This window comes from Gallus gallus, chromosome 8, assembly GCF_016699485.2.
Source record: "Gallus gallus isolate bGalGal1 chromosome 8, bGalGal1.mat.broiler.GRCg7b, whole genome shotgun sequence".
Classification (NCBI taxonomy): Eukaryota; Metazoa; Chordata; class Aves; order Galliformes; family Phasianidae; genus Gallus; species Gallus gallus.
The window spans coordinates 18,669,262-18,693,903 of record NC_052539.1 but is presented as its reverse complement, the minus strand read 5'-3'; the positions used below and the strand labels follow the sequence as shown (position 1 = coordinate 18,693,903).

At 36.1% G+C, this 24,642-nt stretch overlaps 1 protein-coding gene across 11 annotated transcripts in view; it reads right to left on the bottom strand.

Annotated features, from left to right (window-relative positions):
• The window catches only part of USP33 (ubiquitin specific peptidase 33), a 34,830-nt gene extending 10,243 nt beyond the window's left edge, over nucleotides 1-24,587 (bottom strand). The window contains exons 1-18 of one of the 11 annotated variants that reach the window (XM_004936670.5): nucleotides 24,438-24,587; nucleotides 21,251-21,401; nucleotides 20,202-20,340; nucleotides 19,266-19,319; nucleotides 17,197-17,259; nucleotides 14,363-14,512; nucleotides 13,086-13,185; nucleotides 11,047-11,116; nucleotides 9,482-9,595; nucleotides 8,730-8,808; nucleotides 6,443-6,863; nucleotides 5,895-6,035; nucleotides 4,991-5,103; nucleotides 3,575-3,747; nucleotides 3,369-3,472; nucleotides 2,771-2,804; nucleotides 1,926-1,971; nucleotides 1,014-1,194 (exon numbers count right to left, since the gene is read on the bottom strand). In XM_004936670.5, the coding sequence (XP_004936727.1) occupies nucleotides 1,014-1,194; nucleotides 1,926-1,971; nucleotides 2,771-2,804; nucleotides 3,369-3,472; nucleotides 3,575-3,747; nucleotides 4,991-5,103; nucleotides 5,895-6,035; nucleotides 6,443-6,863; nucleotides 8,730-8,808; nucleotides 9,482-9,595; nucleotides 11,047-11,116; nucleotides 13,086-13,185; nucleotides 14,363-14,512; nucleotides 17,197-17,259; nucleotides 19,266-19,319; nucleotides 20,202-20,340; nucleotides 21,251-21,336 (2,068 nt within the window). In that variant the 5' untranslated portion in view covers nucleotides 21,337-21,401; nucleotides 24,438-24,587. The other 10 variants (XM_004936671.5, XM_004936672.5, XM_046944786.1 and 7 more) reach the window with 10 other exon arrangements.
• Nucleotides 24,588-24,642: the final 55 nt, after the last annotated feature.

Genomic DNA, 24,642 nt, shown 5'->3' with positions numbered 1-24,642 from the left:
CCTGAATATTACATTTTCTCAAGTTTAGGATCAGTCTTTCTTTCTTCCCACTGCATTTCTATCAGTCAGCAGAAAGCCAGGCAATGTTTTCAGCATACTGAAGGAACAGAGACTCTTGTTTGAACTCTTCAAGCAACCCTCCATCTAACGTGTTCCTAAGCCACGCCATTCAAGTCGGAATGGGGCTGTCAAACAATTCCACACTGAACTCCTAATATCTTACACTTTTTAATAGAAATTACGACAGACGTGTTAATACAATGCATGGTCTTGGTATCATTTTGCAGTTACACAACTCATAATACACTTAAAAGTACTATAATTTTAAAATACATATCCCACTGCCAATAATTAAATGTCACTAAGCTGATTTGTAGACATATCCTTCACCAAACTCTAAATGGAAAATGAAATACTATCCCGGAAAGAACCGTGGCAAAGCAACATCATTAAACAACAAATACCTCAAGTTTAGGGAACAGAAGGGATTAGGTAACTTTTACAAAAACCTAAGAAGTTTAAGGCTTCTGGCTTTAAACTTTTCTTTCTCTGATTTTCTGTATCTTAAAGATGCTGAAAGTGCTAAGGCAGAAATGAACGCAACAGAAAACGTTAAGAAGCTAATGCTACTCTCACCACAATCCACTCCCTATTGTGGGGTTAACTGACAGAGATCGTCCAAACGAACGGTTATCTTCGTGGTGCTTTGGGAAATTCGTTTCAAATAAAATATCACATACAAAGCATCAAAACCTCTAGACAAATAACAGTTATGTAGAACAGCTTATCAACTAACTGCTGGGATCTATTGTTATTTGAACTGTTTACCTTCTTAAGGATATATAGTTTCGTACTATTACAGAATTTTTATTTATTTACAATTTTTACAGAATTCAACTTCAACATTAAAATTAACCACTCTCAACCATTTAACTCTTCAGTACATAAACATTATTTTTAAACAGAAGTGCTGATGTGAATAATAAATGCAAAACAATTAACCTCATACTTACTGCTGGCAGTTCCATGATGGCAGATGACAGATAGGAGATCATAAGTCACTATCTGAGCTGGACTGTCCTTCGCAAGGAAAGGCTGAAGATCAAGGCCTTCCAATGGAAAGGACACATGGGTTCCAATTTTTGTGGAAAACATAAGTTCATGTCTAAATCTTTTGAGATGAATGCACAGTATCTGTAAGAAGGATCAGTAGATTCACTCACTCACTGCTACTATTTGATTTTTAATAACTATAATTTATCATGCCATCTTTTTCTTTTATCATCCCAAAAGGATCCCTTTTCTCTGTGGTCTGAGAAAACTGATCACAAGCTCTGTGTTCCACAGATATGCTATTTTAATCAACTGAAGCTCAAGAAATTTCAAATGAATTTGTAATTTTATTAAAGACTTATTTTGCTATCAGTACAATAAGACAGTTCTGAACTCATACTTACACTGATGCAGCAATTAAAGACACACCTTTTCCTTAACGGACATATTTTCAATCTCAGCATGAGGGACATTAATTCTTCTTGATTGTTGCAGCCATTAACTCACGTTTTTAGGTGTAAGATTGGATTGCTTTTAGTACATAAAGTTACAAGTATGACTTATTGAAAAAGACTTCAACAGCATAAGTTAAATAGCACAGCCAGACTAGATTAGAGTATTAAGTTCTGCAGGCTGACAACAACAACAGAGGAAAAAAACCCAACGCATCTTCCAGATTTATTTTTCATGCACCAGGTTCCCATTCTTCCAAGGTGAACAATCTAATGTTTCTCACTTCTTAAAAAAAAGCCAACAAAGATACACTTTCGTCATGTCACATTATAAACACAATTTGCCATATGCAACTCATTAGTCTTACCACATTCCTAATCATACAAAAAAGCATTTTAAAGTGTACGTAGTAACAGTACCTCAGGAAATTTTTGCACTTTGCAGAATTTCACTCCATTTCTTAACCTAGGTAAATAAAAGATTAATCCACACTTAGTTTTGAGAAGGTTTTTCTTTGCGTGTGTGTTAGATCAGCAAAAGACAATGAAAATATAAGCTGAACATTAGTAAGACAAAATATTTCTACAGTGTAGGCTAGACATGAAGTAGCCAAAACGATATAAACAACAATGCTTCAGAAGAAAAGGACAATCTGTACTACTGAAAAATTCAAAGCAGTAGCTACAAATAACCAAATTCCACCTAACAGTTTGTCTTAGCATAAGGGAAAGAACTTCAAGCTGATTATTCAGCAAACAGAAAAAGAAACCTACTAAGTTTATTTTTAAGACATTATCTACACTAGAACACCAGTTACATAGCAAGGAATACTGCTCCTTTTCCATACAGTGCTCTGAGCAACCTTTGGACCACTTAAAGTATATTTCTATCAATACATTCATTTATTATCACACACACTGAAGAGACCTATTGCATCTCAATGCAAGCTTGTCAGTAATACAGAGCTAAAAGCTTTTTATTTTATTAAGTAAAAAAAAAATAGACTGGTCATTACATTGGTCTAGGAACATAAGAAACAAAAATGAATTTACCACACTGGTTTGCAACACAGTACAGTGAATTAACTGTTGCGTCCCAGCTACAGCACCTTTGTGATACTAAACTTCTGGCAGAACAAAGTTGTATAAAAAGATCAGAAGTGCTGTGACATAACCAAAGAAAATAAATTTCTCTTGATTAACAGAAGCAATAAAGCGCTCAAATTAAAACAAGTTAAAGCAAACAGAGATAAAAGCCAGCTTACTTTTTACACCTTCCACAGCTGTACATGTTATCACCTGCAAACATCAGAGAGGAGAAAAACAGCCATTACTCTCTAGATCCACACGTCTATCCTTCAAGTGCAAACATCGGACACATAAAAGCTTCAAGAGAATTTGTCTTTAGGTTGCATCTGATATTTAACTGCTGTAAGAGTGTTGACACATCAATTAAATAGAAATGTTCTACATTTTATGCTTTTAACTATAAAGCAACACAGCATATGCTGTCTGAAGAGATGATATTATATAATTTAAAAGGAAAAAAATTTGCCCAGACCAAATTTAGGCTATAAGAATGACAATATAGTGTTTTTTGAAATACTGATGAACCTTCAGTTGATATCACTTAATCATATCAATTGAGATTCACTTCACATTGCTAAAGCAGCTTTCATCGGAGTTTCTTGCCTAAATATTCCAATGACTGAGCAGCTTACCTTGACCGCATAAGAGAAAGGCATGACTGTATTACAGGTTAATAGGTAGCCTTTGCTTACTTGCATAAAGCAAAGAATATACTAACTTTTTAAGTCACGACTGGAGAAAAAAAGCAGCATGTTCATGTAATTAACCTCTTACCCTTCAGCTCATCTCTGGCGAAAAAGGCAGCAAGACAATCTTGTAAGGTTACAACTGGACCCCAAAACCAGCTAGGAACACATGAGACAACAAACCTGAAACATCATTGACAGAAAAGAAAGAAAACCAACAAATGTTCTGCTGGAAGAGCAGAAACAGGGATTTCAAAATAAATAAATAAATAAAACAAAGTAAGAATCATTTACCTTTTGAAATATTCCATAAAAAATGCTATCCAGCCCTGGGGGGCATATGCTTCTCCACACGACCCTGTTTTGACTAGAGATGTCTGATGACTTGCAGAATGGAGTTTAGCAAGATCTTCCTTACCTGGAATTGGCAAGGACAGATCCTGAAAAGTCTCCAAGGTTACAGACAGCTAAAGGAGAAAACAAATGAAATAAAACACAGTTAAGCTTTAACAGAAACAGCAATTACATTCCACAAAGATTATCAGTAACTAAATCATTGTATAGAGGCACAGATTACGCTTGGTGGCAAGTTAACCACTTAAAGGAGGGGTTCATTTTAAAAAAAAAGGTAGAAAAATAACATTCTGGATTTAACGATTATATAGTCACAGAGTAAAAGCATCAACTATGCACAAACAGAACTTTGTTGTTGCTGTTGAATTTGCTCAACCCAAAGTCTCAGTGTTGTTAGTTCTAAAACAAGGGGAGTCATAAGGACGTGAAACTGCATTAGAGTGAGGTTTCTTTTAAACCTTCATAGGATATCCTGAGATGAAATAGAACAACAAGGATCAGAGTCCAACTTGTGGCTACACACAAGACCACAAAAAAATTAAAAAAAAAAAAATCATATTTCTGAGAGTATTGTCCAAATGTTTCTTGACCTCTAGCAGCAGCTTGGTGCTGTCATCATGGCCCTAGCAATCCTGTTCCAGTGTCTGAGAAACTTGCCCTCAATGCAAAGATTTGGATATCCACTATTTGGTACTACTACTTTGAAATTAAAGGAGCCCACTATAGATGTTAATTGATTTTTTTTTTAATTATTTTTAAGTGATCATCTGTGCTGTTCCAAATAATTTGATAAGCAGATAATGCAAGAAAATCAGCTGTTCTTCTAATACACATCTTTGCAGTAGAAGACAACTGCAGAAAGCAGTTATTGACCCATATTACTTGTAAATGTGTTTACTTAGATTTTGCCACAGATAAATTTTCTCAGCTTCAATCTGCCAGTAAGACTTAAAGCAACATGACTGGACTACTTGTACTTATTTTTATCATGATGTGCTTGTGAAGTTACCACAACAGTAAGTATGACTACTAGCATATTCAGAACTTAACCAGGAACAAATCATATCTAAACAAAGTCGTTAAAGTTTTTCCTTCATCTCTGCTGTAAACCAATTCTCAGAATGTTATCGTTTTGCTCTAAGTTTATAGTTCAACGAAAGAAAGTTAGTTTAAACAAAAGGTGCTCATAGTAGCAGCTATTAGCATTTGAGTAAACAAGCATTAACAGTCTTATCCTCTGAGGAATGTCTGCCACAAGAGGATAGTTACCAGAAAACAACTGCATCTGTAAAACCATAGCTGTATGTATTGAGAACAAAAAACATTAAAGAAATTCCCCTTCCCCTTCTTACTCACCCGATCACAAGTTAAGCACTGTACTGAACTTATTATGGTCCCATCAAATATATCAGAGATAACACTCCTGTACTTCTTGCACTTCTTCCTTTTTGGTGATGATACAGTTGAGACTGTAGAAGAACAGAAATAAAATAAGGAAATTAATACAAGATGCACTGATTCTACTTTCCTTCAACTCTGAACAACATAATCAAAGGCAACATCTATTTAGGACTAGATTATGGGCTAAGGCCCCATTTCTATTTACTAAACACTTCTTAGAAATGACACAACCAGATTACTATTACTACCCAACAATCCACATAGGTTCCTCAAGCAGTTACAATCATTGAATGGTTCGTGTTGGAAAGCATGTCAAAGATCACAAGCTTCAATCCCTCTGCCATACGCAAAAACACCTCTCACTAGACCAGTTTGCCCAAAGCCGAATCCAACCTTTCCTTGAACACTTCCAGGGATGTGGTATCAACAGCTTCTCTGGGTAGCCTATGATAGTGCTCCACCATGAAGAGTTTTTACCAATATCTAAATCTCCATACCTCCATATCACTAATGAAGTTTAAAGCTTTTAATCCTCACCATACCACTACAATCCCTGATGAAGATCTCTCTCTAGCTTTCTCATAGCCCCTCTTTAGGTACTCAAATGCCACTATAAGATTTCGACAGGGCCCAACAATCCCAACTCTCTCAGCCTCTTTGCATAGACCTCCAGGCCTCTGATCAAATTCTACAACCATTATGACCAATACTGCATTGCTACACAAGTAATGTGAAATCAGAGTAAAGTCTTCCAAGTCTGGAAGTCTGCTGTAAAGAAGAAACAAAACAAATACTGTCAAATACAGCAATTCGTTGACACAAGGAAAGAAGGAAAAAAAAAAAGAAAAAGGGCATTTACCTTTTTTGTGGATTGGTGTCGATGAAGAGCATGATGTACATGATTTTGGAGGACTGCTTGACAAGCGTGTGTTCGTCCCTTCATTTGATGACAGGGTTTGGGCTCCAGATACATCATTCATGTGGACATCATTGATGTACTCTGCAATACAGATTTGCATTATTTCACAAATTTTAACAAAAAAGTCACTGCGGAATGAATGGACACAATAGGTATGTAATTTATTTAACCACACTGTCAGGTCATAGGACATTTAGAAATGAAACCATTTCAATCCACACAACTTGAAGTCAAAACAAAACAAAAACAAACCCTCCACTCTGAGTTATCTGAGACCTCACGCAGTACAAATCTTTAGCTTCCCAAGGGAATTCAAATTGAATTCAGGATATGTATACTGAAAAAAATAATTTAAGGAAGCACACTGTTTACAAACAAATCCAGTCAGCTTGCTTGACCTATATCTCTCTACTGTATCCTACAGCTCTTTTCCACTTGGCAGGTATTCCAGCTAAGAATTTGACTACTACACATTAGCAATGCATTACCTGAGAATCTGCTGTGTATCTGTACTTTGACAGTTCCTTGATTATTTAAAAATTCATTTGCTTCTGAAGTACTGTTTGTATCTTTTTCCAAATCTTCCATAGAATTTGCTCTGTTAAGTTTGTTGCTTGATATTTTTTCTTTCTGCCAGTCTTTGGATGTGATTGAGTTGTTCTCATCATCCTGAATTAACATGGTTGTCTCTGCAGGATCCTCCAAGACAGGTTTGAAAACAGCATCATTTTCTATTTTATCACAGGTACCACAGGATTCACACGGCTGAAAGCCTACATCTGACTGGCTCTTGTCTACTTCCATACTCTCTTCAACACTCATAGTCTGTGCATCTTCCACTTCTACAATGGGCTCTTTAAGTTCTTCATGAAGCAAATCCATTAGGCAACGCAAAAACTCTTGTGCATCCTAGGATTTTAAACAAGTTTTACAATATTATTCCTTTATATCTGAAAAATATTTAAGTTGAATCGTGAAAGGACACTGATAAATTACACCAAAACTGAATGCTGGCCTAAAAAAAATTAAAGAATAAAGTAAACTCCTTTGTCCAGGCCTGGTGTTCAAAATAAATTTCATTTCCAGACCACATATTTGCTTCCCATATCCATTTCTTGCACATCACAAGGACTCGTCATACAAATTGCCTCCAGAACACTCCAATTCCCAGAAAGCTTAATTCAACAACTTTAACAAAAATAGTTTCATTATTTACATGTACAACGAATATAATTCAAGTAACTACCAACAGTACAGTCAGGTTCCAGCTTTACTGGTAATGAAATGTTTTAGGATAGGTTTTTTTTTTTTATGCTGTGCCTTCAGCAAAGCAATTAGTGCCTTGCTTTCATTGGGCAAGGAAGCATTTTATTAAAGGTTTTACAATCTGATTAGCACATCTTTCCAATTTCATCAAACTGTCAGTAAGATCTTAATTTTTCTTCTCAAGCCTAGGCAGGATTCTTCAAGAACCATCACTGTTTCCACAAAGAGCTGTCAAGTATTACCACAAGCCTAATCCACGTTTGGAAATGCTTCTTTAAAAACCACTAAATCTCAAAAGTCTGTGCAATAGCTTGGTTCCTGACAGTAAAGAATATCTAATAAAAGTAACCACAGGAGAAAAACTCTTTTTCCTGGCAACTACAACTGCTTGCATTTTTCCTGTTGTATCTTATATTAATCATTTTCATAACAATCATCATTCCCACCTGTCAGAGCAATTAGTTATTAAGCTCACAGTTGCTGACCAGAAAACATTCTTCCACAGACTTTTGGTATAAAACAAATTTTGTTATTTTCTTAAAAATTACAGCTATTGGACATTTATTTCCACTACCCAAAAATCAGTGCTTACTTGCTGGGAATCCTTTTCCAAGAAAACGAGATTCAAAACATTAGATGCAGATTAACTGATAATCATTTTTGCATTAGCAAAATGGCTGTTTACTCAACTTGTGAGGATGAACAACAGAAAAGTGCTGGTCAGCTAAGACCTACCTAGCTTTAATTGTTGCCATGCAAACCTACTAAAAGTAAAGTTATAGTGTGATTCAGGCAGAACCTAAAAATATCTCTTTAGGCGCTACTACCCACGTAAAAAGATTCTCCTCAGCACTCAAAGCTGCAAGAATTAAGTTTCCCTATAGATTTATTTACATTACCAAGACTGATTTTCTACTTTTCCAGGAACTCATGCAACTCTTCAAAAAAATAAAGTATGTAAATTAAAAAAACCAAGATTACTCTTTAAGCATTTACTTTAAAGCTCCACACAGCTTTTGGACATCAAAACACATTGTAATCCTCTGAACCACCAGTAGAAAACATGATAATTGAAACAGCAAAACTCCTTTGAGTAATAGCTAGTTCCTGAAATCTGCTGAAGATGCTACTAAGCTTTTCCAACAACAGGGGTTAAACCCCTCCTCTAGCTCAGATGTTTTTAATAAAATATGACAAACAGCATCAATGCAGCTAGATACTACATGAAGGATCAACTGAAGAATGCCTTGTATTATAAAATAATCCACGCCTATTTAATAGGTTACCAACTTACAGTTCCCACAGGGCTGCTTGTCAAACACACCGTTTTTGTTTTTTTTAAATTATTAAATGAAAATTCAAATTAAGAAAATATAACTTGTAGGTGAATTCATGTATATTTTGAATTTGCTTTAAATAGATATAAAAAGTATGGTATTTCAAGCTTTAAATTAAAAAATAAAAGACAATTTTACAGCTTTGGCAATGTAAAACATAAGAAAGTTTTACCTGTTGAGAGTAGCCTCGAAAAGTTGGATTAACACTTTTAATTCCTTGAAATAAACCAGTCGGAACAACAGAACCAGGCCTAAAAAAAACATGTTTAGATTACATAGATACCCATTTTTTAAAGCCTGCATTCAGGTAGAATTTTCCAAATAACTTAATGTGCAACTGAATTATAAGTACAACATCAATAATATTAATCTTAACATAACTTTAGTATTGAATTAACTATATTAAAAAAACTGACAAAGATTGTATCAGGCCTCTTATACTACATTTCTTGTCAAAGAATCAGATGTTGGATCACAGTGTCTTGACACTATACGCAATTATTTCTTTAACATTCTATGCATATCTGTATTTTCTTAGATGGAGATAATGGAAATTACCACATAAGGAGTTAGAGGCAATTGATATTTGATAAAGATTTAAGGACAGAGAAATGATTAATGTTTTAGATGAATTTCAGACTGATGTAAACTATTCCTAAAAGTTCAATGCCACTTTTCTATAGAGTTTATTTCTTGTCGTATCTTCCTTACTACAAATTACATCAATTTTTGTCCTGTCACTGGTAGATATAGATAACCGCCTGTACGAACAGTAAAAAATCATGCAAGATAGAGTTCCTTACTTTAGGAGAGTAATTCTGTGATATCTACAGAATAAAAGTTATATGCACAGGACAGATGAACCCATGCTTTATGACACTAGAATTTATTTATAACCATTTTATCATCAAAGTGATGCAATACCTGTTTTTGTGCCAGAGTTCTGTCATCAGCTTGAGGTAACTTTTACAGATTGCTGGTTTTTTATCTGTTCGGGCTAAGCCTCCACAGTCAAGAAAGAAATGTGTCAAAGGTGGGCTGATTTAAAAAGATAAGAAAAAAATTTTAATGTTATATTGAAATAGAAGAGTAAATCAACATTCCATAAAAGACTATTACAAGAGCAGCAATATTACTATGTAACTGAACAGTTCAATTTCCTACATCCTTAAATGCTTTAGCCAAACATTTCCTAATAGCACAACTTCAGAAGTACAGCAACAATGCCCTTCTAATGCATTCTGACATTTATTGAAGCACCAGAATTTACCATTGGGATTGAAATACAAGGTAACATTTACTAGCCATAACAGAAATACATATGTACCATTACAGCAATAATTACAGAATAGCTTGGGTTGGAAAGGACCTTAAAGAACATCCTCTCCTTATCTGGGCAACCTCTTCCAGTGCCTCACCATTCTCCGAGGCAAAAATTTCCTCCTAACATCTAACTTAAACCTCCTCTCTTTTAGTTTAAAACTATTCCTTTATCCTATCATTACTAATCCTCATAAAGAGTCTCTTCCAATCTTTCCTGTAGGAATCCCTGAAGTACTGCAAAAGCTGCTATAAATTCTCCCCAGAGCCTTCTCTTCTCTACGCTCAGCAATCAACTCTCCCAGCCTGTCTCCACAGGATAAGAGCTCCAGCTCTCTACCATCCTCATGGCCTCTCTCTGGACCCACTTAAAATGTTCTACATCCTTCTCAAGCTGGGGGCCCCAGAGCTGAATGCAATACTCCAGGTGAGGTCTCAGGAGAACAGCGTAGAGTGAGAGAACCATCTCCCTTGACCTGCTACCTACGCTTCTGGGCTGCAAGTACACATCATCAGCTTATATTCAATTTTTTTGTCCACCAATTCCCCAGAATGCATTCACGTTTGGGATTAGTTTGACCCAGGTGTAGGACCTTGCACTTGGCCTTAATATCTATATAAGGAACAATTTACCTATTTAATTCATGCTATGTCACTATCTCACATCTAACTTCACTATCACACTAACTTCTCTCCCTCCATCCCTTTTGGATGCCTCTCACACAGATTGGACCAATTTTTAGCCAACAAAGCAGATACTGCTATGTACGCATTAACTTCGTTATTTCTTAAAATCATTTCCTCATGATTAGATGCCTTGTCCACTCTTTACCTCCTAGAGAGATTTCCCTTTGTTCTCCTCTCCCTTATAGAGCTTCTCAGTAAGGTCCAGTTAACCCTGCGACCTGTCTTGGCAGTCAACAGCAGATGCACATGGAAAGCATATGATACATACTTAAGTACTGTACAAGTTAAAAACAAACTAGTTCATATATCACAATATATTTTTTTCTATCAATGACACAACTGCTTGTACTATGCAAGATTGAGAATTAACAAACACATGTTTTCTTCTACAATAGTCTAACCCATCAAAATACTCAATCTCAGCCTTGAGAAAGTATGCACACAAGCAAATAGAAAATTTCATTTACAACCATTCTGCTTACCAGTTGGAAAGAGCTTGTAAAGCTGCATTCATGTAACAAGTGTTACCAATATTTTTTAATCCTGTTAGACCTGGAAAAAAAAAAAAAAAAAAAGATATTCAGTCAGTCTGGTAATCTAAGGCATACTAAGAAAAACATTTCATAGTAAATATGCGCTAATTAAAATGCCTGTGTCACAGTTACAAAGCCCATTATAATGCAGAGTTTTAACCAAAAGAAACACAGGACTCCTAAGTCCTGTGTCTAGATTACTATATTGGAAAAGTAATTAGTGTTTTGGTATTGGGTAAAATACTTCAGAAAAGCAGATCGTGTTTTATCTTAATTCTTCCTGTTTTATGACAGTTGCAGATTGTCACTTTAAAATACAGTTGTCAAACATTTATACTTTAGTAGAACTTAATGATTTACCCATTCAGTTAAATTGTTTCTATGCTGCGTTCAAAATAGTTGATCATATTACCAAAATAACGATTTAACTCTTTTGTCAAGTTCACGTTAACATTTAAATATATGCAACGCTCAAAATGTATTTGCCATGTGACTGCCCATTACCAGAGCCATAATTAACTTACAACCAGTCTTTTTCTATGCCAATTATATACCCTTATTGTTACACACAGACTGCTCAGTTTAGATTACCACAAAGAATTTATTTTCAAGCCCAGTTTGTTTACTTTCTTGACTGATATCCACATACAGTTTTCCCACATACATAAAAGCTACAACTAACATTCTTTCACTGATTGCAGAGACAAGCAAAAATGCCCTCTAATTTGAGGAGAGGCTATTCAAAGAAGTCATAATTATCATACAATCTCAATTCAGGGAAAAATTCATCTGAACCACTTGCTATTCAGGGCTACTGAAGTGTTAAATTAATAAACTAATTCACCTCAAAATAAATTTGCTGTTGTGTGGGAAAATAATAACACCAGCACACAATCAGTAAGACAGATAAAGTTACATTTAGTGATCAACATCACTGAGTCTAACAGAATCCTTTAAGTATATGGCTAACCCTCATCTGGTCCATGTCAGAAAAGTAAAACTTAACAATGGATTTAGGTATATTAGAAAATTCAACTGAAAAGTAAACTTTTTTTTTTTTAATTAAAGGGATTTTCTCACTAAGCTGTAAAAGGTTTCTGTCTGAGTAAAAATAGTCTTGTGTCCCACATCCGAGCCTGCATACTCTTAGTCTCTTCCAAGACTCACTACAGAAAGGACAGTCATTCTTACTTAAACGTGAAAGTAATAATAATCCTGAACTATGACTTTTGAAATACCTGCAGCTATTTAAAAGAAATAAGACAAAACTCTAAGTTTTCCAGCCTGCAATGTTAGAAGTGAAGTTTTTGAAGAGATTTCTTTCCTCATGATGAAATATTCCAATGCTTATTTTGTCAAAAACATACAGAAAGAATTTTTAGTTTTATTCTTCAAATTTGAAGTGCATGGACATAATCACATCAATATTACTGGGAAGAATAGCACAATTCTATTTGTATATTACTTCCATACAATTTACATTCCCAGGATAATAAACTCATATATACACATTGGCAGGAAAAAAAAATAACTAGGAATAAAACACATGGTTTAATGAGCTTAGGGCAGATGGCAAATTAGTGGGGTGGTGATATATCCATAAAGGCTGTGCCAGACAACAGAAGGGGCAAAGTAGGCTTTTTGGTCAATGCCAACAGACTTGTCAGAGAGAACACTAATAGCAGATGAGTAAAGGAGAAATCAGATTCATATCAGAATAATTCCTGCTGTCACTGATGGAAAACAAACTGTCTTAACATATGCATGAGATTCTCAAAAGTGACACCTTAAAAGTTTACTGGCCAGGTATTACAAAGAAAATGACCACTAGAAATACTTTCTAACAAATACACATATCCTTTGTGATATCAGTTCAATGTAATGAAATAATTCCAGTTAGAATAGAACTAATGTATAGGTGGAGAACAGACTTGGAGATGGACACACGAAATAAAGATCAATAAAGTGCTGGATTTTACTTTCATTACCTCTAGTCTTTAACTCATCTTCTTCCACTTCTATATCAAGGTCATCAAACACTGCTGATAGTGGAATCTTCAGCGTGGGAATGCTGGGCATTTTAAAATCCTTATACGGACAAAAAGAAAAGTGTATGTATTTGTATTTATCCATTTCCCTCTTAACTTTGCCAATTAGTAACTAAAAGCAACTTGAATGAATTTCAAAATCTTACTGTCCGTAAAGTGAGCATAACAGGATTTCACAACGAATAGATTTTACCATGAAATAATACATCTTTGTTTTCATATTAGTAGCTACAGTATTGCATGATTTTATGACAATAGCTGAAGAACTGAAACAAAGCAAGCTATAATGTTTTCTTCCCTCTTCACATCAAAGCCACAGTTTGTGGTTTTGATAGGCCACCAGATGGCTCACTACATTTAAGAAAGACAAACAGCTAGAAACAAAAATATACAAATGGCGAAACAGATTATTAGGCAAACAATTACTGCCTGACAAGCTCTTTTTGTGAGCACATAAAAATTATACACGAAGTATGAAATAGACGAGGTCCTGCTGATTTTTCTGTACATCATACCTATATCTTCGGCAGACTAAACTAGGCTAAGCGTCACAGGGCAGAGGATCAGAAGCCTACACTTTGTTTTGTATCAAGTCACTAGAAGTTCTAGTTAACATATGTTACAAAAAATCCAACAGTATGAATCCAACTGAGATGCTGGCATCTACTGAAAAAACTACTCATCTTTCTGTCCCACGTCCATCTTCAATAGTAAAACACTGCACACAATTTACATATCATCTTTCCCAACACTGTATTCCCCAAACAAGATATTTTTAGAAGTACTGCACTTCTATTAGTTTTAACCAAGCTACTCGTCAGTTTTATGTAAGCACATTAAACACAAAGAAATAACACCCATTTTCCAGATATATGCTGAACAACTATACTTTTAAAAGAGATGAAAGAATTGGAAGCATAGGCGAACCATTCCCATCTTGTAGCTTTACACTTAACCCAGTGCTTTTTTTCTGTACCTTAAGAGTTTATTACTGATTAAAAAACAGCTAGGATATAAGATGAAAACAGTGTTCTTAAGAAGCACAGATTACAGAATCTGAACATATAAAATTTTTCTGAAGAGACAATGCTTATAAGACTGGAGAGAAATGAGCAGAAAGTAAAGTCACAAGAATTCAGAAAAGTCAGTCTCACAAGAGAAGTTATAAAGTTTACTTCAAAGCTACAGCTACCCATTTCACTGGGTTAAAAAGATACCTGCACGCTATTTTCTTGTGTTTGAGTCAGTCTTGCATCGGGCAATGGAGAATGAGATCCTAATTTTCTATCCAGGAATACTTCCTTACTACAGGCATAACACCAAACACGGAGCGTAGTAAGGTTGACAGTTAGACAGTGTTTTGTCTCCTAAAACAGGCAAAAAAAAAAAAAAAGAATATGACTCATAGATTTAGCTTAATAACAGAAGTATTAAAATACTGGATCTTTCAATAATGAAATAACATATATTAAGATGCGCATATTTATAGCAATTTGGTTAAAACAATTTTAGTACATGCTGCAACACATTACTAGCAGAAGCCACTCAAAGTAGAAACAACATACAGTCTCCAAGCCACTGTCATACGCGTGTGATATGCTTCTGTATAGTTATAAAAGCAAGACGACTGACTTTAGTCAGAAGAATTACATTTTGCAATAAACTCATTTTCCAAGCATGCCATATTGATCACAACAGCAGTCTCCTTCTCCCACACAGTAAGGATGACGTTTTATTCCACAAGTTTGCTGTATAAAATTCAGGCCATTGGTCACTTAACAGGCAATTAGAAGAGTGGTACAAGATTTTTAGCCCATTTACAGTAAGAGCTGCTCTTACCAAAACAAACACTAATTCTAGACTCAATCACTTCTCTGTATGATAGCTTCATATCACGGACACACAAAATCTTGATGGAGAATATTTTCACTGTTGTAACTTTCACCTTTCTTTTGTGAAATTCTTTTCTTACTGTAAGATCACACACACAACTGCTATTAAACTCCAAAGATTTTCACCACCCTTCACTGTATATGGCAGAACTGACCAGCTTTATAGATGAGAGATTTTCTACACGTTAGGAAAATAATACCACAGCTGCAAGGACACCTGACTACCAAGTTCCCTCACTTAATATGGTCTTGTAAAATAATAATGGTTTTTAATATTTAATGTGGACTATAGTTTCATTGAGTAGCCCTCCAAGTGCACAAGTGACTTCTTTATAAGACTTCACACAAAGGCTTTAGAACTATGATTCAGCTTAAAAAGTTAGTTAAAAAGGTACACTTGTATGTAGATTAATATTAATCCAATACTGATGTTTATAGACATGCAGTAGACTCTGCATCAGAAGAAGTCAGGAGTGGGGGTAAAATGCAATCAAAACTTACTTTTAGAAGTAAGCATGCTACTTGTTCATTAATATTCATCAGTTGTAGAGTTTCCAATTTTTTTTGGTTGTTTATCTTCTTCCTCAGTGTTATTAAAAGCCAAAAATTTTACACTGTGCAGCCCTCAATTTATTTTCTATGACAGATGAATAGTAAACTGGTGGCAAAAATTTCATTTTATCAGAAAGCCAGTGAGTAGGATATGTTAATAAAACAGCCTCTGTTCCCAGCATATTCATAGAATGGCTTAGGTTGGTGGGGGCCTTAAAGAGTATTTAGTTCCAGCCTCCCTGCCATGGGCAAGGTTGCCAGCCACTAGATCAGGCTGCCCAGGATCCCATCCAACCTGGCCTTGACTGCCTCCAGAGATGGGGCATCCCCAACCTTTCCAGGCAAACTGTTTCAGCACCTTATCATCCTCTAAGTAAAAAATTTCTAACATCTAACCTAAACCTCTCCTCTTTTAGTTTAAAGCTATTCCCCCTTGTCCTATCAGTCTAATAGTGTACAAAGTTGGTCCCCCTCCTAATTCTAAGCTCCCTTCAAGTACTGAAAGGCTGCAGCAAGGTCTCCTTGGAGCCTTCCCCAAGCTAAACAAGCCGAACTCCTTCAATCTTCCTTCATAGGAGAGCTGCTCCAGCCCTTTGATAATCTCCATGGCCCTCCTGTGGATCCACTCCAACAGTTCCATATCCCTCCTGTGCTGGGGGCCCCAGGCCCAGACACAGTACTCCAGATGGGGCCTCACAAGGGCAGAGCAGAGGGGGACAAACACCCCTCCCCCTGCTGGCCACCCCTCTGTTGATACAGCCCAGGGTACAGCTGGCCTTCCAGGTTGCAGGAGCACTCTGCTGGCTCACATCCAGCTTTTCATCTATCAGGGTCCCCAAATCCTTCTCCTATTTGTTAAGAAAAAGTGATGTAGCTTATTTGCTTCATTTTGGCAAAGCTTCCCATGACACATGTATGTGCACTGAAGAAACTGCGAGTTTAAGATGCAAACAGATGCACTCAAGCTGGTCAGCCCAGCCAGAACTCAGCATGCTGGCAAACACAGCACACACACACACCACTGCTCCTACCAACCTGGATCTAAAATCAAAATCTAGCAGGAGAGGACATGTTCAGCTTGATTTATAGGGTTTTTATCTGAAGCCACTATAACAGGGACCATAATACAGAAACAAAGCACCAGTTTCATGAATTAAGAATCACTAGTCTTAACATCTGTTTTACTCTCTATCTTTGTTAATACAACTTCCCTCCTCTTATTCATCAGGCAACCATAATCCCATGAAGGCAGATGAAAGCACAGCATAGAACCTGAAGTACTCAAGAAATCTTTCATCTATAGCTCTTGAAAATTAACACTGTTTATTTGGACGGGGGTTTTTTGGTGTTTATTTTACTTTTCCTTTTAATTTTCACCACAGTCTTTATAGGAGCTCTAAGGTCAGAATTATATAAATAATTATGCAGCTGCACAAAGATTTTATTCACACGTCCCTAAGCTAGCAAAACATGATCCTATACATAAAAAAAAACAAAAATAAAATGTTATGCCAACATATATTATTGACTTCATTAAACAGGGTAAGAAAGTTCTGTAATTCTACTTCATTGCTTCAAGCTACTGCATTACTAGCAAGTACACTTACCTGGGAATGGGTGGTACTGTGATCAACATGGGTTTCACCACAGCCAACATACGTACATCTGTTCTGTTGAACAAGATATGAAGAAGTATATAGAATTAAAAAGTGGCATCAAATATGTTTACACAATAGGAACACACTGCCAATCCATTTTAGATGCACTAATATTTCAAACTCGCAGGTTCCTACAGAAACCAAGAGACATGCACGTTAAGTGTTAAAATAAATATTACCTAAAGCTAAGTAAGAATGCTGCAAGATTTAACTCAACTCCTTACACTGGTGGAGAGCGTTAGACATTTAGTATTTTTAGAATATATATATATATTTTGCCAATTTGATATAATAGTTCAGATTAAAGTCAAAATATGTTTTTACAACTCATGATTTGATAGACACTGTGACTGTGACAGAAAACATTAAGTTAGCTCAGTGTCAAACACTGAATTACAACAGACTAGAAGCATGACATGCTCATATAAAAATGCCTTTATACCCTTATACAAGGCCTATTCATCATAGAATTTTCTTACTATTCATTGATCTTTATCTTTAAATAAAGGTTTCTGGCACTATATGGTTAGGCACTCACTACATTTAAGTTAAAAGATCTAAAGCTGTTTTTGACTTTAATTGTTGAGTTTAGTTGTGCTAATTGCAAAACATATTTGGCTGAGTTGAATATGAAATCTCGCAGTTGTCAATCTTCAAGCAGTTTTCATTAATTCCTCATTTGCATGAGTCAAGACAATCCTGAGGGTACAGCACGTTATCTGTATAGTGCTCTAAGCATGTTAATTTATGCAATCAAATTGCAGCTGGACACAGTCAAATTTCTATATTAAATAATCACAGGTGTTGGTTAGGTTACAGATAGTTAACATGCTGGGATCTCACCATGTGCTGGCTGTTTTTCTATGCACAAAAGGTGAAGACAAGATGTTAATTCATCCAAGAGGAGATGTATCACAGCATGAAACTTTAAATGTACTACTGTAATCAGAAAATTGAACTGGAACTGTTGGTATGAAATTAAGTTTTTCAATAAGAGTCCAAGAGTTCTAAGTGAGAAATAAAAAACAAGCTTTAAGCTTCACAGCATTTCCCCACCTGTCAGGTTCATGCATCCCTCAACACCTCTTCCTACTTGTCTTGCTATCGCCAAGAGGATTTTTATATGTAATTAAACTTCAAATAATCTAAGAAAAAGACATTAAATGTGGCTGCTTTCCCCTGCCTATCTTCTATTGATAGAAGGAACAAAATCTGATCTTTTCGCTGTTCCAATACGTTTAAAAGGTAAATAATTATGTAGATTCTTAAAAGTATTCATACATACACCTATAGGCTTCCATCTCAGCCTAGAAGTCTTCCTAACAGGGCTTAAACAAATGCTGTCAAGAAATGAAGCCAAGCCTTTAGAGTAAAATATCAAACATATCAAACTCTGGAAACAGCTCTAGGCTTTAAGGGCTCAGAAGACATTTTAAAAACTAAATCAGAATTTCCTGTGGTATGGATCAGAAGTAATAGCTTCAGACTTTTTTTTTTTTTAAACACGCTAAAATTTGATTTTTTTTTCTTTTTGCAGACAGAAAGAAGAATAAGATAACAACATATTTTAGATAGAACTATATATAGTGTAAATACAGTACAAAATTCAGATAAGTTTGAAGAATGTTTCTACATGTTTAAAAAAAGAGGGAAAGTTATTTATTTTTAAGAATCAAAATTCAGAGTATCTGTTTTGATAGTCTTAAGAAGCCAGCATTTACTGCTAGACGTTATTAAAAACTGTAAGAGAAGGTTAGAAAAAGCAGCTTAAGTTTACTCAGGAACAATATATCATCATAGGATTTACAGACATGACGGAAGATTTACTTTTTTTTTTTTTAAGCTATAAAACAGAAAGAAACCCTAATATGCTGGCTTCTTATAAAAAAAAAAATCTCATGTCAAACACATTAAGTTACAGGAAAAAGAACTTCAATAGTTGTTCCTTCCAACAACAACAACAAACACTACCAACTTTTATCTGTAGTCTTCCAGAAGATTACAGTTGAGACACTTACCTCCAAGCATGCCCAAAGGTTGGGTCCTCTGACTTTACAGTCCTGACAACTGCCCTGTTCCAATAAACACACAAGCAAAGAATGATTTTAATTTACTATCATCAGTAAACCACAACCTCAAGACAAACTGAGAAAAAATACTGTAAGACCAACTATCAACTGAATTTCAACCATCAACTAATTTTTAAGACAGAAAAAAAGAATGCTGATACTAGCTCAATTTTTGTTTATCTTAACCCAATTTTAAGCTTCGTGTATCTGTAGTAAAATCTTACAGCTCTGAGATTTCATCTGAAGAAACGTTCCTCTAAATAAAGCATAAATATATTTCATATTACATTATCATCAAAATCGGTCTTGCTCATCAATTTAACATCAAGAGAAATGAAAGTGGAACTTACAACACCTGCACATCCCTATTTCCATACATTCAACACTCCCTGCAAAAGTATTCCCCTCAGCAGCAAACAACTGCTCCACTTCTACAAAGAAATACAGTACCATGGACAGAAAAGGGTTGACTTTTGATCACTTCCCAGTTATTAAAATGAGTTACAAAGTCCTTTCTTCTCTTTATTAAAACTAGCTAGAAACCAAGAGTTCAGACAGGTTTTCAACCTGTGGCTCCTCTATCAGAAAGTAAACTGTGATCCAACAAAGATTTAAGTATATATTTCTCTGTTACAGTTTCCACTCGAAACATCAGTTATACTACCTATTCTATAGTTACACTTCCACAATCTAAGTAACTAATTGCCACAATAGCAGCATCTGACGAAGTTCTGCTTCTCTCTTTTAAGTGATATTTCCATTAAAACATCACTTGCTTTCAAAAACACTGATGGGAAATATACTCTAAATACATGATGAGCTGCGCAACTAAATTGATAAGGACATTTAACTGAGATAGGAAGGAAGGAATGTGCTACAACTCACATGAGACTTCTGTATCAATTCCTCTTTTGTTATCTCACCAACCGATTCCAGGTGTGGGCAATTGCTGCTGAGTGATGACATTTTCAGATGCTTTGTTTGCCAAGATCCAGAAGCTGGGATTTCCGAGACCAAGAAGGCACTTTTCAACAGGAGTGAGAATGAGTAAAATTCAATTCCTTACAGTATGCAGCAACAGTAGAAATCTAATATACAATCTTTACTAGAATGTACCTTCTAAAAATGTTAAAATAAATAACTTATTAGAAGTAAGGGAATCAGCAGTCCAAATTAAATACAGCTGAGTTCTAAAAAACGCAATCCTCTATTTTTCTGAGTTTTAGGGCATAAACCTAAACAAGTGGATCAAAGCCAGTCTGGCTGAACTACTCATCTTCCTGGCTTCTACCATGGCACTCAAAAGGCAAAAAAAGAAAGTGACAGCTTTCAAGCCTACCCAGGACTGTATGTTCTGGGAAGTGTTATCACACAGTACTGAAGTGTGCTGAAACCACGTGACCTGCTTGTCAAGGCAGAACGAAACTTTATCTTGCTTTTATTTATTTATAAAGACACATACTAGATAGCAGACACATGATATAACAAAAGCAAGCTGAAACTTTTAACTCACATGTAGTACTGACTGCCCAACAAACTTCTCACTTGCTTGAGCTCTTCCTATCCATCAAACAACCCTGGTGCAGACTCAGAAACTCATCAGAAATAAGAAATGCTAAATACATTCACTTTTCCATTATTATTTCAATTTAAAAAACTGAATGTGGCTACATTATGTTCACATAAGTATTCAGTTAACTCACACTCCAGTTTTGCCACTTAAACAATTGATATTGATGCCCTGATGTCTTAAGCCCAAGAAGTCTTAAACTTCCATTGCCCAATTATCCCATCAATCTTGCTTTCCTTTACCAAGGCATGCAACCAAACTTCCAACCTAATTCAACAGTGCACTTTATTCTAACTGTTTGCAACCTTTGGCATTGTCTTTCCACTTCTTGTTTGCTTTGGCAGCTCTAGATCTGTTTCTTCACCTGTGTGACCAATCACTGCTTTCAGTACTAGGTAATCCAAGGCTCTGACAGCGGAGATTGGGAACAAAACTTTGTCTGGTAAGCATCTCATACACACTTTCTAGTAAACTTCCAGCTTTTTATCTTTGACTTGGTCTTCATTTCTACTGTCCTGTAATAAGACATTTGTCATTTCAGTTTCCTCTGATTACTGAAGACATTTTTTTAATGTGCATTCTTACCATACTATATAAATGCTTTATATATTGCAACTGTATATTATATCTATAAAAATAATGTAAGGCATATGAAGATATGTCTCATCCATATACATATATATATACGTATGTATGTATCTGCATATGAATGTATAAAATATTTTAATAGAAATATTTTTATATATATATATGACATGTATACACATATTCAAGCGTGCACATGTATCCTTCCATCTTTTTGCATGCCAACAGCTTCACAACAAAATACCTAAGATGTAAGATCACAAGGCTAGAGAAAACACAGCAGTAAATAATTCAGGATTTTTGACCAAATTAGGCCTAGATTCTCTCCCCAGTCAATGAAAGAGCCTTTAAAGAGCATTATTATTGAATATAAGTTGAGGATAGAAAAATATTTTCTCAGCTTGTGTCTATTCACAGTATTGCTGAAAGACTACAAATACAAAAACCACAGTTTTTCAGGCAAAAACTCATCGACTTCATCATACTGGAAATTCTGATTTGAACTGTAAAGTTCCTTTCCAGAAAGGAAACAGAAAGATTTATGCACATTTCATCTTGTACATTTTGCAGTGTCTACACAAATGTTAAAAATGGATGAGTGAGTTTCAAATAAAACCTTATCTTAAAAGACGTCATGGTGAATTAAAGCTGATTTAACACAAACGCTTTAGAAGGCTTAGCATAATGGCTTACTAAAACCTTAGGCTTAATTACTTTACAAAAGTATATTTCTCAATGAAATATTCCAACCAATAAAAAGCAATGAATGAAGGATGAACTTCACCTCATACCACCAGATATCTATTTAATAGCTATTGCTCACCATTGGAACTGCAAAACCAACACAAAGAAACAAAGAAACGAGAAAATCTAATTCATGTAAGCCATCAGAAAAGCACGAACAGTATTTTAAAGAATCACTGCCAACAAGCTATTCATTATTCAGCACAATTCCATGCCATTATAAGACTTGTGTGGTGCCTACCAGAGAAGGCCTGTCATATACACCCAGAAAAAAGATTAAACCCTAAGAGTTCAAGTAATCTTGAAAGCTTACCAAAGCGTTATGTAAAAAACATAGTAGATTTTAAATAGTTGTTTCTATTTGTTTGTAATTTTTTAATTGAAGCTAAAAATCAATGTTTCCATTCATCTAATCGTGGTAGTTACCATTACAAGAGATGGTTGAAATAAACATATTTTTTGTTCAGTTGATGTCTCCAGAGCCCTTGAATCAGATCGTTTTGCAGGGCTGCTCCCACACACCTGAATGCTTGCCCTGTGAACACATCTAAATGAACTAACTTGAGAAATCAAAAGATAATTATAAAAAGCTAATCTTACATAAATCCCAGCCAAATAAACTCTAAATTTTGTAACACAACAAAAACAGAACTCAATGGTGGAATGTTGGTGGAAGACTAAGAACAAAGGGATTGTTTTGAAGACAACAGCTGCCTCAAGCAGTAATTGTATCTTTATTATAGGCTTTAATTACTTTGACCATACAGCTCTGAATAACAGCCTATTTAGCCAGTTAGCACCAAGCTCAGGGTTCTCCATCTACACTTGGGGTTATTTCTCTACTGACACAGTGGAACAGTCATGTTTATTTTCTCTTTCAATATCAATAACCAAGAAAGAGTGGTGCAAGGACGCGATTCTGTATCTGAGTGTTTAATTGCTTAAACAGTAAAGAGCTCTGTAGCTTTCAATAACTAATTACTACACAAATATTCTTCACACTCAAAAAAAGACACAACACCAACATTCACTGCAAACTGCACACACCCTATGCCTCAGATGTATGTATGCAGATGTTTAAGATGTATGTTTTTTAATCAACATTCTAAAGAACTCTGTGACAACCTATTACTTTGTAACAAAATGTATGCAAAACAAAACCAAAAAATCTTATTTCTTATTAAACTTGAAAAAGTTCGGTAATAAAACGAATCTAATCAAAAGGACCAGAAGAAGACCACTCCTTAGTTTCACACCCTATTCCTTTCTACTCTGTTATCCAGTCCATGTTTTTGATACCTTGTCCCTGGATCCAGGCAACAAGAGCTGCTCACCAAGCAAGACACAGTGTTACTGAGTCACTTTCATTAAATGTTTTCCCTTGTATTGTTTCATAAAATCATTAAGGTTGGAAAAGACCTCTAAGATCATCATGTCAGACTGTGATCTACCACCAATACTGCCCATTAAACTGTGTCCCTCCAGATCCAGTGGATCTGGAACACCTCCAGGGCCGGTGGCCCCACCACCTCCCTGGGCAGCTGTGCCACTGCATCACTGTTCCTTCAGAGAAGAAATTGTTTTGTAATACGCAACCAATACCAGATCTGAAATGTAAGAAAGAAAAATGCGTGCCTGCACTCACATTTGCACTATCACGCCTATGGTTATGGCCTACAATTTAACCAAGGATCTGAATACGTATATATTAACATCATTCTCCTTTTCAACGTGATTCTTAGGATCCTGATTAACGTGATTCTACAATACCACCTACAACAGTTAAAAAAAGTCATTTTTTCTTTGGGAAGTGTATCTTTAGAATTAAGCTTGAAAGCAGGAGAACTAATGACAGAGTGCAAGTGTTACACTGAAAATTATAAGTCGTAACTGATGAAGTGAATACTGCCGTCGAAAGGACATTAAAAAAAGCTCGAACTGAGAGTTAACCCGCTTATAAGGTTACACAATACTCACGTTACGTTGCCTTCTAAAGCCTACAGCCGGCCCATTCCCTTCTTTCCCCACACCACCCAGCAGACAGCCCCCGGAGCACCGAGCCCGCAGGAAAGGGAAGAGAAGGCCCGGCCCGGCCTGCCGGGTGCACGGGCACAGGGATAGCTGAGGCCGGGCCGCCTCACACTCCGAGTCCGGACGCAGCCACCGCCCGCCCGCCTCCTATCCCCTCAGAGCGCCGAGACCGCCCCCGTTCCTCCTCTTACCGTGAGAGTGCACCGAGCCTACTAAGGAGCCGGGCTGGGCCGCGGCCACCCCGCTGAGGACGTGCCTCAGGCTCCGGGGACGGCGCTTCCCCACCCCGCAGGCCGCGGCGAAGAAGGTGACCGCAACGCCGCCGCAGCCGGGCCGCGGGCACAGCGCCCCCTCGCACAAGCGGACGGGCACCCACCGGATGCAGCCGCTCCGGGC